At 40.7% G+C, this 16,209-nt stretch overlaps 1 protein-coding gene across 7 annotated transcripts in view; it reads right to left on the reverse strand.

Moving 5' to 3' along the window:
• Positions 1-16,209, reverse strand: part of RECK (reversion inducing cysteine rich protein with kazal motifs) — an 87,927-nt gene that overhangs the window by 34,310 nt on the left and 37,408 nt on the right. For 5 of the 7 annotated variants that reach the window (XM_055293708.2, XM_055293709.2, XM_055293710.2 and 2 more), the window contains 3 exons: positions 9,758-9,791; positions 6,880-7,077; positions 2,452-2,719 (listed from right to left, as the gene is read on the reverse strand). In XM_055293708.2, the coding sequence (XP_055149683.1) occupies positions 2,452-2,719; positions 6,880-7,077; positions 9,758-9,791 (500 nt within the window). Of the gene's footprint in view, positions 1-2,451; positions 2,720-4,092; positions 5,235-6,879; positions 7,078-9,757; positions 9,792-16,209 lie in introns of those variants that run through there. The other 2 variants (XM_055293713.2, XM_055293712.2) reach the window with 2 other exon arrangements.

Genomic DNA, 16,209 nt, shown 5'->3' on the forward strand with positions numbered 1-16,209 from the left:
TACCCCTAAGACAAAGATATCTTTACTTTTACATTTGCTCATTCACCCCACCAATGTTTATTGAGTGTCTATTTTGTGTAAGGGCCTAGTCAAAGCACTGGAAATACAATGGTGAATAAAACAGACAAGGTCCCTGCTATCAGGGAGGCTTACACATTATGAGAATAAGGAAGCTGTGATCAAGTTACATCAGGTACCTTGATCTGGAAACTTTCCTTTTTCTAGTCCTTAACTTTCTTTCTTTTTTGTTTTGTTTTTAGAGACAGAGTCTCACTCTGTCACCCAGTCTGGAGTGCAGTGGCATGATCTCGGCTGACTGCAGCCTCTGCCTCCTGGGTTCAAGTGATTCTAGTGCCTCAGCCTCCCGAGTAGCTGGGATTATAGGCATCTGCCACCACACCTGGCTAATTTGTGTGTGTGTGTGTGTGTGTGTGTGTGTGTGTGTATTTTTTTAGTAGAGATGGGGTTTTGCCATGTTGACCAGGCTGGTCTGGAACTCTTGACCTCAGGTGATCCACCTGCCTCACCCTGGAATTACAGGTGTGAGTCACTGCATCTGGCTAGTCCTTAACTTTCTATAGGTTGGGTATCCCTCATCTGAAATGCTTGGGACCCAAATTTTGGATTTTAGAATACTTGTATATACCTAATGAGATATTTTGGGGCTAGGACCCAAGTCTAAACACGACATTCATTTATGTTCACATATACCTTATACACATAGCCTGAAAGTAATCTTATACAGTATTTTAAATAATTTTGTGCATGATACAAAGTTTTGACTGCATTTTGACTGTGACCCATCACATGAGGTCAGGTGTGGAATTTTCCACTTGTGGTGTCATGTCAGCACTCAAAAAGTTTCTGATTTCGGAGCATTTTGGATTTCAGATTTTTGGATTAAGGGTGGTCAATCTGTATTTGCCTTGGACAGGTTATTTAACATCTCATAGTTAGTTTCTTAAGTGTAAAAGAAAAATTACATAAATTTCTCCAATTATCTCCTAAGGTTTTATGAAGATGAAATCTGATGAAAATGAAAGCCTTCAGCAAACCATAAAACCCTGTATCAAGGTTAGAGAGAGGGAAAAGCCTTCCTTACTGAAGCTCTTCTGGGACAACACGGCCATTCTAACCTCTAGTGACGCTATGTAGGTGTTAACTTTTTTGTGGGCATTCAAAGAAACACTCAGCACCCCTCCCATAAATATGTTTATTAACTTCTATAAGCAACCCAATTTCCTTAATTATAAGCCTAATTTAATTTCCCTTTAAGCCTTTTTGTTAATTTTCTTTGGATATTTTTCAGATTTTTCATGTCTTTCATTTATTTATTTGGAGACAGAGTCTCGCTCTTTTTCATGTCTTTAATTAATTAATTTATTTATTCTGAGACGGAGTCTTCACTGTGTCGCCCAGGCTGGAGTGCAGTGGTGCAATCTCAGCTCACTGCAACCTCTGCCTCTCAGGTTCAAGTGATTCTCCTGCCTTAGCCTCTCAAGTAGCTGGAATTACAGGCACGTACCACCACGCCCCACTAAATTTTGTATATTTTTTAGTAGAGACAGGGTTTCACCATATTGGCCAGGCTGGTCTCAAACTCCTGACCTCAGGTGATCCCCTGCCTCGGCCTCCTGAAGTGTTGGGATTACAGGCATGAGCCACCACACCTGACCTTCATGTCTTTTAAAAAATTTGCCAAAGTTTGATTGACAGTTACCAAAGTTTGATGAGCTATTCTAGGCAAAATTTTTTGCTAAAGGTCCATCCAATTTAGAAACCACAGGAAAGATTGTTTTACGCCTGGTATCTTATATTCATTTCAGGATATCCTAGTAACATGGGGTCCCTTTTTACCCCAAATATCTCTAATAAAGCACATTTCTATTGTACCTGTGTTCTACCATGATCTTAGGTATCTCCACTTGTTTTTGTCTCTAGACTGCAATTCCTACATCTTATATTTGTATTGTTAATTTTTCATCCCTAAGTGTATCACCCAGATGAATGCCAATATGCTACCACCTAACTCTGGTTATAAGTGTTAACCCAGGTTATCCACCAATATAATAAAAAGTTCAAAGTTTCATAATTTAATAAAGAGAATGTCCCTTAGATGTCAGATCAAAACATCTTCTAAACTGTAAGCTTATTTAATGATCTCTATAAGGATAGAATTCATCTATTGCATCATCTTAAATATTTACTACCCTGCCAATGCTAATCCTCCACACCCCAAAACACAGTGCTTTTAGCACTCAATATACAGAACAATGTTTTGTATACGGTACACAATGCTCAATACACATTTGTTGGATGAAATAATATTTTATATTTTCTAAATGCTAAACCTATACCATGTAAGAATATAACGCACGTTTGCTAAGCTTAAAATCATTAATTAAAATGCCATTTTCTACTGATTTTAGTAAAGGAAAATGAAATACTAACCTACATGTTGAAGTGTTTGCTTTAGAACAACAATGCAATTTAGCCCCATCAAGGCCTGTAGAGGGAGGAGGGTGTACAGTGACTCCAGGGTGAACAGATTGTGAGCTTTCAAGAAAACATTGCCAAAGAGGATCTTGAGGCAAGGGCTGGGTCTTACAACCCTCGATGAGACCATCAACAATCTCCATTTCCGTTTTCTTGGACATCAGGATTCTCTTGCAGGCATTTTGGCAAGCATGGTCTTCAGCTCTGTCACAGCAATATAAACCTACATTTTCAGAATATAAGTGGCTTAATTAGCTGTTTTTTTGTTTGTTTGTTTTTATTATACTTTAAGTTCTGGGATACATGTGCAGAACGTGCAGTTTTGTTACATAGGTATACACATGCCATGGTGGTTTGCTAAACCCATCAACCTGTCATCTACATTAGGTATTTCTCCTAATGCTATCCCTCCCCTAGCCCCCAACTCCCTGACAGGCCCTGGTGTGTGATGTTCCTCTCCCCGTGTCCATGTGTTCTCATAGTTCAGCTCCCACTTATGAGTGAGGACATGCGGTATTTTGTTTTCTGTTCTTGTGTTAGTTTGCTGAGAATGATGGTTTCCAGCTTCATCCATGTCCCTGCAAAGGACATGAACTCATCCTTTTTTATGGCTGCATAGTATTCCATGGTGTAGATGTGCCACATTTTCTTTATTCAGTCTGTCACTGATGGGCATTTGGGTTGGTTCCAAGTCTTTGCTACTGTGAATAGTGCTGCAATAAACATACGTGTGCATGTTTTTTTTTCGTTTTTTGTCATGCTCTGCTTAGCACAGAACATGGCAGTGTAGTGGAAGCCTTTACTACGCTTAGTTATATGTCAGTATTTGCAGAATACAGGCCCTATGAAATTCTCTATTACTTTGCAGTGTAGCAAAAAGGTGAGGAGCTTTAGGTGCACAAGGTATCTATTACCAGAATTCACCACTGTCTCCAATCATGGGATCTTTAGCACCATCCTTACAAAAATGAAAGGCCATCCTACACCTAAGAAGTCCTCACAGGAGAGGTATTTGACATTCCTAGAAAAGGTATCGTAGATCAAGCTGGAATTATTTCCTGCTAGAAACAATTACCTAAAAGGGATTATGTTCTTGACATGAGAGAAATGACTAATTTTTATAGCAACAAACACAAACACCATATTGAGAGGTGAAGCCAGCTGGGCCTCTGGGTCAGGTGGGGACTTGGAGAACTTGTCTGGCTAGCTAAAGGTTTGTAAAGGTACCAATCAGCACTCTGTAAAAATGGACCAATCAGCACTCTGTAAAATGGACCAATCAGCAGGATGTGGGTGGGGCCAAATAAGGGAATAAAAGTGGGCCACCAGAGCCAGCAGTGGCAACCTGCTCCAGTCCCCTTCCATGCTGTGGAAGCTTTGTTCTTTCGCTCTTCACAATAAATCTTGCTGCTGCACACTCTTTGGGTCCGCACTACCTTTATGAGCTGTAACATTCACTGCGAAGGTCTGCGGCTTCACTCCTGAAGTCAGCGAGACCACGAACCCACTGGGAGGAGCAAACAACTCTGGATGTCACCTTTAAGAGCTGTAACACTCACTGCGAAGGTCTGCGGCTTCAGTCTTGAAGTTAGCGAGACCAAGAACCCACCAGAAGGAACCAATTCTGGACACAATATTTCATCACATTCCAGGACCACATAAAGCTTCTATATATCTTATGCTAATTAATCTAAGTTATAACGTAAATAATACAGTAGCGAACTCTGCCAAGATATGAGTTTGGCTCTGCCATTAATTTTCTCAAAGAATCAGAAATAAAAAAACTTTCAACCATATTACAGAATTCAGAAGGGCTTCTTTGAAGTAGTTTTCTTTGACTTTGGAAGAAATCTGTGCATATCTGTTTGGCGCCTTCTTTTCCGGATTCCTCTGTATTGGCAAAGACAGAGATGGTGGTTCTACCCTTAAAACCTCTTTCTGCTTTTTTATTGAGCTGCCATCTCCTTAGCTTCAGCAGTACCTCTGTATAGACTAAATATCAGAGAGCACAGATCTGCCTTTAAAACAAATGAAGGTTATTGGGGCAATGCTTCATCCTCTGATTTTGACCACATAGCTACACCACAGGATGTCAAAAGCCATTAGAGTTCTGGTTTAGATGGTGGCCAAGCAAGGCACACAGTACTGCTTTTGAGTTACAAAAAACAAGTCTTTCTTTTCATCTTTTTTTACCCCCTGAGGCAGGGTCTTGCTTTGTTGCCCTGGCTGGAGTGCACTGAAGTGATGATGGCTCACTGCAACCTTGAACTGTTGGGCTCAAGCGATCCTCCAGCATCAGCCTCCTGAGGAGCTGGATGTGTCACCACACCCAGCTAATTATTATTATTTTTTTTTGTAGAGCTGGGTTCTCACTTTGTTACCCAGGCTGGTCTCAAACTCTTGGCCTCAAGCGATTCTCCTGCCTCAGCATCGCAAAGCACTGAGATTACAGACATAAGCCACAGAGCCTCTTTCAATATCCCAGTGTAAATCAAAACATTGACATCTTATAAATCAGTCTTTGGTCAGTTTGGTCAATCAGTCAGTTTTTATAAATCTGGTCACCTCTAGATGAAGAAAATGGATTCCAGGATGTACAAAGCTGAGACTCTGAAGAGCCATATCAGGTCAGTTTCATCAGGAGGCCCTGATTTTTAAAAGATGTGAGGCTCTCTTCTCATTGTTATGACTTTTTAATTACAAAAGTAATAATTGCTCATTGGCAAAAAATTCAAACACTGTGGAAAATATATAAAGTGAAACAATTAGGTATAAACTAAAAATGTATCACACTATATTTTTAGTTCTGTGATTTACTTTTTTTTTGCTTAATACATCTTGGACTTCACTATGTTTTAGACAGGGTTTTGCTCTGTCACCCAGGTTGGAGTGCAGTGGCACAATAATTCACTGCAGCCTTGACCTCCTGGGCTCAAGCCATCTTCCTGCCTCTACCTCTCAAGTAGCTAGGACTACAGCTATGTGCCACCATGCCCAGTTAATTTTTTAATTTTTTGGAGACATAGGGTCTCACTATGTTGTCCAGGCTGGTCTTGAACTTTTGGCTTCAGGCAATCCTCCCATATAGGCCTCCCACAGTGCTGAGGTTACAGGTGTGAGCCACTATAATTCATTCATTCCTTCCTTCCTTCCTTCCTTCCTTCCTTCCTTCCTTCCTTCCTTCCTTCCTCCCTCCCTCCCTCCCTCCCTCCCTCCCTTCCTTTCTTCCTTCCTCCCTCCCTCCCTTCCTCCCTTCATCCCTTCCTTCCTGATGGAGTCTCCTCTGTTGCCCAGGCTAGAGTGCTGTGGCGCAATCTCGGCTCAATGCAACCTCCATCTCCAAGGTTCAATCAATTCTCCTGCCTCAGCCTCCCGAATAGCTGGGATTACAGGCACGTGCCACCACACCTGGCTGATTTTTGTATTTTTAGTAGAGACAGGGTTTCAACATGTTGGTCAGGTTGTTCTTGAACTCCTGACCTCAGGTGATCTGCCCACAAAGTGCTGGGATTACAGGCGTGAGCCACCGTGCCTGGCCTTTTTGTTTTGTTTTGTTTTTTTAGACAGGCTCTCTCTCTGTCATCCAGACTGGAGTGCAGTGGTAGGATCTTGGCTCACTGCAACCTCAGCCTCCCAGGTTCATGTGATTCTCCAGCCTCAGCCTCCCAAGAAGCTGGGATCACAAGCATGTGAACCTGGATAATTTTTGTATTTTTTATAGAGACGGGGTTTCACCATGTTGCCCAGGCTGGTCTCAAACTCCTGAGCGCAAAATGATCTGCCTGTCTCGGCCCCTCAAAGTGCTGGGATTACAGGCGTGAGCGACCACACTCAGCCTTGGACTTCTATGTGAGAAGTCCTTTTTTTTATTGGTTGCCAAGTGTTATTATTCTATAGGTATGCTGTAATTTAATCAATTTTAATCAATGCTGTACTGATGGATGTTTGGGTTATCTGTAATTTTTCTCTATTATACCAGCATTGTAGTGAACATCGTTTATATGCATATATATTTATTTTTGCAAATTTGTATAAGTTTTCTTGTGAGATAAATTCTGAGAAATGGAACTGCTAGATCAAAAGCTTATGATAATTTGAAATCCTAATGGTCATTACCCAAATTCCCTCCAAAAAATCCATATCAGTGAACTCTCCCACCCTCAGAATTGAGAATTCCTGTTTCCTCATACCCTCTACAGTCTCATCTTTCTTGGCCCCTTTTGGCTATGACAATATTCTTCAATCTGCCAAATCTAAATACCAAGGGAAGTCTGATATTTCTCAAATGACCCAGACTGCAGATATCTACAAGAACGTATCACTTCTTTTTACAAACGATTTTACCAAAGATTGAAATGAGAAGAATATGTCCCTTTTACTTACTATCCGTTGGGTTCCTCATTGGATAAGATTGAGTATAATTGTTCACACAATGTATTAATTGTGGACTAACAGAAGCACAATAATTTTCCACTGCTTTGATCTGAGATGGACCAGGAGAAGAGTCTGTTCGAAAAATGGCTTGACAGTATTCTCGGCAGTTTGTGTGATGACCTGCATAACTGCAACAAACCGAGCCCACTATGGAGAAAAAAAGAGAAGGCACTGAAATGGAAACAGCTTTTTGTTAACATTAAATCATCATCATAATGATGGAACAATATGTCTTTCTAAATTTGAGAAATGAAACCATGCCACAGACGATGAACATTTAAAATCGGCACTTCTGTAGGTATAATCATGGGGACATTCAAGTGCTCACTAGTGCAAGAAAGTCATTAATCATCAACTTACAGTCTATAGTCCAGTGGTTCTCCACAGGAATAGTACCACACCCCACAAGGAGTTGGACTACGACTGGCATTTAGTACACGAGGGTTAGGGCTGCTAAACGTCTTGCAATGCATAGGACAGTCTCAAACAACAAACACTGTCTCTCAAAATGCCAAGAGTGCCCATGTTGAAAACCAGTGAAGCAGTGTCTTTCTGTGTTAGATTTGTAGAGGTTTATAAACACAAAGCAAAGCAAAACCAAACCAACCAAACCAAACCAAATTAAAACAAAACCCCAAATCCCTCACATTTATAAAACAGGGCCAGTAAAAACTAATTTGACATTTATATAACTGTATATCTTGAAACAAAATCCCAAAAGTTCTATACAGTTTGAACATCTATCTGTAAGAGTATGCCTAAATTGAGATAGACTTCATCTCACAATTGATATGTCCTGCTTCAATACTGAAAAGAAAACTCATTTGAAATAAATATTACTCTGGGTTTAAGTATTAAAAAAATCAATGGGCTGCCATTTAAGGTACTTTGGGAGAGCTAGATGAGTAGCTGGGGGTGCAGATGTGGGATCTGTAAAGGAGAACAAGAATGCCTCACAGGAATCTAAGGGAGTCTGTGGGAGGCTGAAGGGAGAGGTAGAGGTATGGCGGGAAGAGGTTAAGAGAAAGCAGGGGGGTTGGGCACTGTGGCTCACACCTATAATCCCAGTACTTTGGAAGTCCAGGAGTTTGAGACCAGTCTGGGCAAAATGTTGAAACCCCATCTATACTAAAAATACAAAAATTAGCTGGGCGCAGTGGCATGTGCCTGTGGTCCCAACTACTAGGGAGGTTGAGGTGGAAGGATGGTTTGAGCCCAGGAGGCGGAGATTGCAGTAAGCCAAGATCTCATCACCACACTCCAGCCTCAGCAACACAGCCAAATCTTGTCTCAAAAAGAAAAAAGGAGAGAGAGAGAGAGGGAGAGAGAGCAGGGAGGAAATTCTTGATAATTATTAGGGACAGATATGGAGGAACTAGAATCAGGTTTTCTGGTGAATTCCAAAGACCCATGAGCAGGGAGTTCAGGTGACTTCCAGAAATAATGATAATGATAATAATAAAGTCATAAGTGAAGAAACTGAACTAGGACTGAACTGATATAGGACAAGCCTCAGTTTCCCAGACCAGGAAACTATTCCATACCTACTGTACCACCTCTTTTAAACTTGCAACTACTACCAAACTTATTGTGTTTATTGCCAAAGAGTTCATTTTCTTCACAAAGAAGAATTTTTTTTTTTTTTTTTTGAGACAGAGTCTCACTCTGTCGCCCAGGCTGGAGTGCAGTGGCACGATCTTGGCTTACTGCAACCTCTGCCTCCTGGGTTCAAGCAATTCTCCTGCCTCAGCCTCTCTAGTAGCTGGGATTACAGGCACGTGCCACCACGCCCAGCTGATTTTTGTGTTTTTAGTAGAGATGGGTTTTCACCATATTGGCCAGGCTGGTCTCGAACTCCTGACCTCAAGTGATCCACCCATCTCTGCCTCGCAAACTGCTGGGGTTACAGGCGTGAGCCACAGCGCCCGGCCAAAGAACAATGATTAATGGCTACATTTATCACTGTAAACCTCAGTGAGGATACATTGGGGGTAGTGGTGGGGAATGGTGAGGACATGTAAGAACAGACACATAGGAACAGGACAAGATGCCTATCTTCTGATTCTTCCACTCGGCTGGCTTTTTCACCAGTGTGGGAGGACATAAGATTACATACCTGAGACTACCTGGAAAATCTTGAACTAAGCCCCAGTTAGAAAGGATAGAAGATAAATTACAGACAGCAAATGTTTCTTATTATCCTTCAATATACTTCCCTGCTGAGCTAAAGAACTCTTTGTTCCTTACATGTGTTTTCCCATCTCTAACTGCTCTCACTATTCCCTTCACCTGTAAGCCCTTCCTCCAATCTCCATTTCCTCCATCTTACCCATCCTTCACGGCCGGGATCAGCTACCAACTCCATGAAGCCACCTCTAAGTACCCCTGCAGAACATGATCCCTTCTTTCTCTGAACTCCTGCAGCACTTTATCCAGTGACACTATCTCATATCCTACCATATCCCAGGGTTCTTTGTGTACAGGTCGTGTCCTCCACTGATGTGTGTCTGCCCCACACTGACCAAGTACTCAATCAACGTCTGTTGAATGAACTGAGACGTAGCACTCGGCAAGTGCCACATTATATAGCATGGGTTACTTAACTTCTGAAAACTGGCCTATTTATTGGGTTGTGGTCATCCTCTAGCACATACAGCTTTAGTATCTGCATTGTAGATCTACAATTAGGACATGGGAATTGTTATAATACACAAATGACCTAAATACACCATGGGAAAGAGCCTATCGGAATCCTGCTGTGCACATTGCTTCAGATGGCTAATTATATCTTTGGACTGCTTGTACAACCATTGACAAATATACTTACTTTCATTTCTGCTAATGCAACTGAAAAGAGCATTCTGTAAATTGAAGAAAAACAAATAAACAGAAATTAACAACCAGAGAGAATTTGTAATTTAATTCCACTTTATGGTTACATGGAAATCATGATATTAAAACTATTTAATTCTTCTCTAAATCCAAGACTGAAAACACAGAAGTTATGAAATGATATCCTTGTAAAAAGGGAAATCATCTTCCAACATATATCATCAGGATCAAGATGACTACTTGGAGCCAAAGCTGACCAGCTATAGCAAACCAAGTTTATGTAAAGCTGTAAGTGTGTGTGTGGGGTGGGAGGGGCTACAATGTATTAATCTTAATTATTCCTTGCAGGATATAAAAACTTTCCAGAAAATAATCTAATAAATGACATCTAGGGAAATATATATTTCATGTAACCACTGCATTTTAGATTTGAAAGGATTTTAGACATTATCTCTACTTGTTCTCAAACACGGCTGTAAACTGGAATCATCTGAGTTTCCTAGACCTTACCCTAGACTACAGATTCAGAATCTAGGGGTGAGGCACAGAAATCTAAATTTTAAACAAGACTTCAAATATGGTTTTTTTATAGCCATCCTGGGACCAGAGTTTGGGAATCTATCATTTTACAGATGAAGAAACTGTTTCCTCAGCAGGGGAAAAGAGACCCGCCCCAGGTAACAGAAAAAGTCAAAAGCAGAGTTTGAGACTATAATTAGTGTCTCTAGAGTGCTTAGATTATTGTTCAGAAAACACCACCCTGTAATAAAGTCAACGTAAAGAAAATAAAACCCAAAACAAGACAAAAATGAAAAACTTATACAAAGCCATTTGGATAGTTAGGGCTTGTCAGCTATGAATAATAATCAATCACAATGGGAAGATAGTGACTTCCTAAAAGAAATAATAGGGGCATAAATTACAGGCAGAAGGAAATCAAGCACACCCTTATTGTTGAAACGAGATGATTTTGGCTTTTAATTGCAGCCATATTGCAAGCTGGATAGGTGATGGAGATTTGTTAAAGGATCAGCTACTGGCATTTAAAACCTAGCTTCAAAGATCCCTCTATGTAGCTGTGTGAAGCTGTATTCATTCATTTTCTCTGCTAAATAATATTCCATTGTAGGAATATGCCACACTTGATTTAACAATTTAAAGCAAAATAAAATAAAACAAAACAGAAAATCCTGGGCCTCATAGATAAGAGTTCCTGAATTCACCCAGTATGAATTCTTTCTGCTAGAGACTCCATCAAGCAATATAACAGGAGTGAAAAAGTAAATATTCTTAGTGTTCATTAACAACGATCTTGTTTATATCTCTCTTCATTCATGTTTCCTTCTTTTAGTGTGACTTTTCAGTTATCCATTATAGATAACTCTCTATTTAAATGGATTCACTGGACTCAGGAACACTTATAAAATGATCTAAATCAATATTAAAAAGTAGTCAGCTACCGGCTAGGTGAGGTGGCTCACATCTGTAATCCCAGCACTTTGGGAGGCCGAGGTGGGAGGATCACCTGAGGTCGGGAATTTGAGACCAGCCTGACAAACATGGGGAAACCCTGTCTCTACTGAAAATACAAAATTAGCCCGGCGTGGTGGTACATGCCTGTAATCCTAGCTACTCAGGAGGCTGAGGCAGGAGAATCACTTGCACCTGGGAGGCAGAGGGTGCAGTGAGCTGAGATCATGCCACTACACTCCAGCCTGAGCAACAAGAGTGAAACTCTGTCTCAAAAAAAAAATAATAATAAAATAAATAAATTAAATAAAATAAAGGTAGTCGGCTACCAACTTTCTAGCCCTCTTTGACTGGATGAATGCAATTCTCATTGCTCTTTTCTTTCTAATAAGATCTTTGTTCCCTTTGGTTTGGCTTTTTTTGACCTTGTACCTGAATAAATATGTTTGATATCTTGGTAGCTATCATGGGTTGCATGGCCTGATTTTCTAGTATTTGATATTTTTCTAGTTATTTTTGAACTTTTCACAGAAGTGGTTTTCAACTAGGGGTGATTTTGCTTCCCATGGTACATTTGGCAGTGCCTGGAGACATTTTTGGTTATCACAACTGACGGGTGGGGAGTGCTACTGGCATCTGGTGAGTAGAGGCCAGGGACATTGCTAAGCATCCTACACTGCACAGGACAGTCTCCCTCCCCCAAAAGATTATCCAGACCAAAATGCCTTGGTGCCAAGAGTGATAAACTCTGCTCTAGAGACTTATATATTTGTTCAACCTGGATGTTTAAAAAACTGACCTTACAAATAAATGTCACTGTGGTTCAGCCTGTGGATCACTTAGCTTCAGGGAGAGGTACTACTAAAGGAGATAAAACCTGTGAAATGTGAGAAATCATCTAGTCCAACTTCCTTATTTAATAGAAGCCAGAGGCCAAGGCCTAGAAAGGGGAAATACTTATGGACAATAGCTTTTACTCACAAACAGGGGCTGGCAAACTATGGCACACAAGCCAAATCTTGCCTGCCACCTGTTTTTGGAAATAAAGTTTTTATTGGAAGACAGACATGCCCATTCATTTACATACTTTTAAAGTTTTAATTATTTTTTTCATTTACATACTTTTTTAAATTAAAAAAAATTTTTTTAAGACACAGGGTTTTGCTATGTTGCCCAGGTTGGCCTCCTCTCTGCTGCCTCCCAAGTACCTGGGACTATGGGTGCATGCCGGCTTATTTACATATTTTATATGGCTACCTCACACTAAGCACACTTCTGTGGCAAAGTTGAATAGACAGAGAGTGAATGATCTCCAAGCCTAAAATATTTGCTATCTGGCCCTTTACAGAAAAAGTCTCCTAATGCCTGAAGAAAAAGGAAAACGGCACAGTTGCTTCCCTTGATGTCACATCCAGAGTTCAGAGATGTTCTTCAAGCATCTCTTATTTCTCTTGATGTTTATTAATAGACCTTTTGTGCTTAAGTTTACCTGAATTTGTTGAACTAATCTTTTATATTTTCACATGGCAGCATCATGTGAAAATTACCATTAACCACTAACATTTTAGTGTTAATAAATACCATTTTATTATTATTATTATTATTATACTTTTTTAGGGTACATGTGCACAATGTGCAGGTTTGTTACATATGTATCCATGTGCCATGTTGGTGTGCTGCACCCATTAACTCGTCATTTAGCATTAGGTATATCTCCTAATGCTGCCCCTCCCCCCTCCCCCCACTCCACAACAGTCCCCGGAGTGTGATGTTCCCCTTCCTGTGTCCATGTGTTCTCATTGTTCAATTCCCACCTATGAGTGAGAACATGCGGTGTTTGAAAAAAAAAAGAAATTGGAAAAAAATAAATAAATAAATACCATCTTGCCTCTTTACCCATTTTAAGGTTTAAAAGAATGTTCCTTCATTCCAGTATACCAGCATTTGATGAATAAATTCTGTTACACCTATCATGATTTAATAGACTGATCACATCTCCCTCTTTGATGAATGACTCCTAAATTTACTATATGTAACTCTATCTTTTTACCACTTTAACTACTGCTGATTAGTCTGACAGGACTTAGGACATACACATAATGAGTTATAGGATTAACTTAATAGTTTCTTCATTTCTTAAGTCAGCCTGTCTTGAAGTCTTAGCTAGTCAATTTTTAAGTCTTTCAAAAGTCTGCCATCTGACTTTTGAAAGGTAACTTTCTGACTTTTGGAGGTAACTGAGGGTTCATATTCACTCCTATGGAGCCTCTTTTGACCTGCTTGCCAATACCACATCCAATGTGCCCCCATATAACAGCTCCCTCCCCTACTCATGTTACTCAAGAATAGGTCAAAACTATAGGGGTGCTGAGGTGAGGATCTACCATAACCTCAAAGATGCAAAGAACATGTCAGCATACTGGAATTGACAGGGTCTCAAGAGAACTTCAAATCCAAAAGCTGTCACTATCTAGTTGGAGAGCCAGATATGCATAGCAAGCAAAGGGCAGAGCCAGGGCTGGAACCCAGACTGTCCTGCCAGTGCTCTTCCATGACACTGCACTGAGAATAGTCTGGATTGTTTTTCTCAATGCAGCCAATGCAAGGTTGAATGTTTGTTCACAGAGTAATCTATTTAACCAGTCCCCTATTTTTAAAATCAGTACCTTAAATTGTAACCAAAAAAGGTCACCATTTTCTTGAGGTTAATATTATTTTCCCTAAAAATATTTTGATCCTAAAAAAAATTTTTTTGATCCTAAAATCTTTCCGCTGGTAGCTGCTCTCAATAACTAGTTCTCTGCCCTACTCTCACGATTAAATTCCTGAATATTTGACAATTAGTACTCCCAAGCTGGTAGATGTCAGCTCCAATATATTACTAGATGGGGGTGTGTTAGGATGGATTCAGGAAGAGGGAATTCCAGGTAGAACAAGCCTTTTGATCCAGTGTTGGGAGCATATGAACTATGGGCAAACCTGGCACAAAAACAGAGTAAATCAAAGTTGAGGGAACCCTATGTGATCCTTCATGCCACACTGGTTTTCCTTTTGGTGGGGAAGACCGTTTGGGTGCACCTGGGAGGTAGACTCTGCTGGTCCAACCTCTAGCCCAGAAGTTCGCTCTGCAATTTATTTTCTGCCACTTCAGTGACCCTTTTCTATTGATTTTTAAAATAGGAAACTGGTTAAATAGATTAATCTATGAACAAACATTCAACCTTGCTTTGGCTGCATTCAGAAGAGAGAAATCCAAATAGTCCATTACAATACAGTGAGACAAGACTATTCTCACAATGCAGTGTCATGGAAGAGCACTGGTAGGGCAGTCTGCGTTCTAGCCCTGGCTCTGCCCTTTGCTTGCTACGTATATCTGGCTGTTCAATTTGATTTGGCTTTTGGATTAGAAAAAAACGGTTCATTCCTCCATTTGTCCACTTGTTTCAATCCTTTCTCTGTCCACTGCCCTTTTACTACTGGCTACTCCAGCTCTCTCTCATTTTCATAAATTGTGGGCGGCAAGCCACCCAGGTGCCGAGGCAAGAGACTGAGGACACAAGCTGTTCCAGTATAATAAAATATAAAACAAGAATAGTTATACCAGATATAGATCTTAGATATGATTATATATGAATATCATTAATCATTAGTTGGTAGTAATTACTCTTTATCCCAATATTATAATAATCCCCACTCTATAATCATAACCTAGGAAAAACCAGGCCATACAGAGATAGGAGCTGAGGGGACATAGTGAGGTGTGACCAGAAGACAAGAGTGCGAGCCTTCTGTTATGCCCAGACAGGGCCACCAGAGGGCTCCTTGATCTACCGGTGACGCCAGGGTCTGGGAAGACGCCCGTTGCCAGGCGGACCGTGGTCTAGCGGTAGTGAAAAGTGTCAAGGAACAACACCCGCTACTTAGCAGACCAGGAAAGGGAGTCTCCTTTTCCCTGGGGGAGTTTAGAGAAGACTCTGCTCCTCCATCTCTTGTGGGGGGCCTGACATCAGTCAGGCTTGCCCACAGTTACCCGGAGGCCTAACTGTCTCCCTGTGATGCTGTGCTTCAGTGATCACACTCCTAGTCCGCCTTCATGTTCCATCCTGTACACCTGGCTCTGCCTTCTAGATAGCAGTAGTAAATTAGTGAAAGTACTAGTAGTCTCTGATATGCAGAAATAATGGTGTAAGCTGTCTTTCTCTTTGTCTCCTCTCTCTCTCTGCCTCGGCTGCCAGGCAGGGAAGGGCCCCCTGTCCAGTAGACACGTGACCCACGTGACCCACGTGACCTTACCTATCATTGTAGATGACTCACACTCTACCCTGTCCCTTTTACTTTGTATCCAATAAATAACAGCGCAGCCAGACATTCGGGACCACTACCGGTCTCCGCGCATTGGTGGTAGTGGTCCCCTGGGCCCAGCTGCCTTTTCTTTTATCTCTTTGTCTTGTGTCTTTATTTCTACACTCTCTCGTTGCCACACATGGGGAGAGACCCACCGACCCTGTGGGGCTGGTCCCTACAATCAATGACAAAGATGATGACAACGAAACACTGATCATATGAATCTTGTAAAAAAAAATTACAGGTTTGAATTTTGGATGATTTAGTTACTTTTGGACAAAGACCCAAAAGAGCACATTTTATTAACTGTTATGTTAATGTTTTATATGCCCAGTACTTTCTACTTAACTAGGCTACTACTTAAAAGTAAAGGGGCTACTTCGTTTCTAAGGCCTCAATAAATAAAAATCTGTTCCCTTTTCACAGATGGGTTGAAATTTCTTCCAGTTTAAAGTTTCGCATTTCATACAAGAAATTCAGCTCATGAAATGCTAAGTAGGAGAGGTTAAATACAACTGATCTTTAAAAACATAAATGTTTTTAAAGCTCTACAAGGTGTTTTTTCCTTGTGGATACCATGAATGTCAAAAAGTATAGATGACTAGAATATGTAAGGAGTTTAATGTCATGACT

The sequence above is a fragment of the Symphalangus syndactylus genome, chromosome 9 (genome assembly GCF_028878055.3).
Source record: "Symphalangus syndactylus isolate Jambi chromosome 9, NHGRI_mSymSyn1-v2.1_pri, whole genome shotgun sequence".
Taxonomy (NCBI): Eukaryota; Metazoa; Chordata; class Mammalia; order Primates; family Hylobatidae; genus Symphalangus; species Symphalangus syndactylus.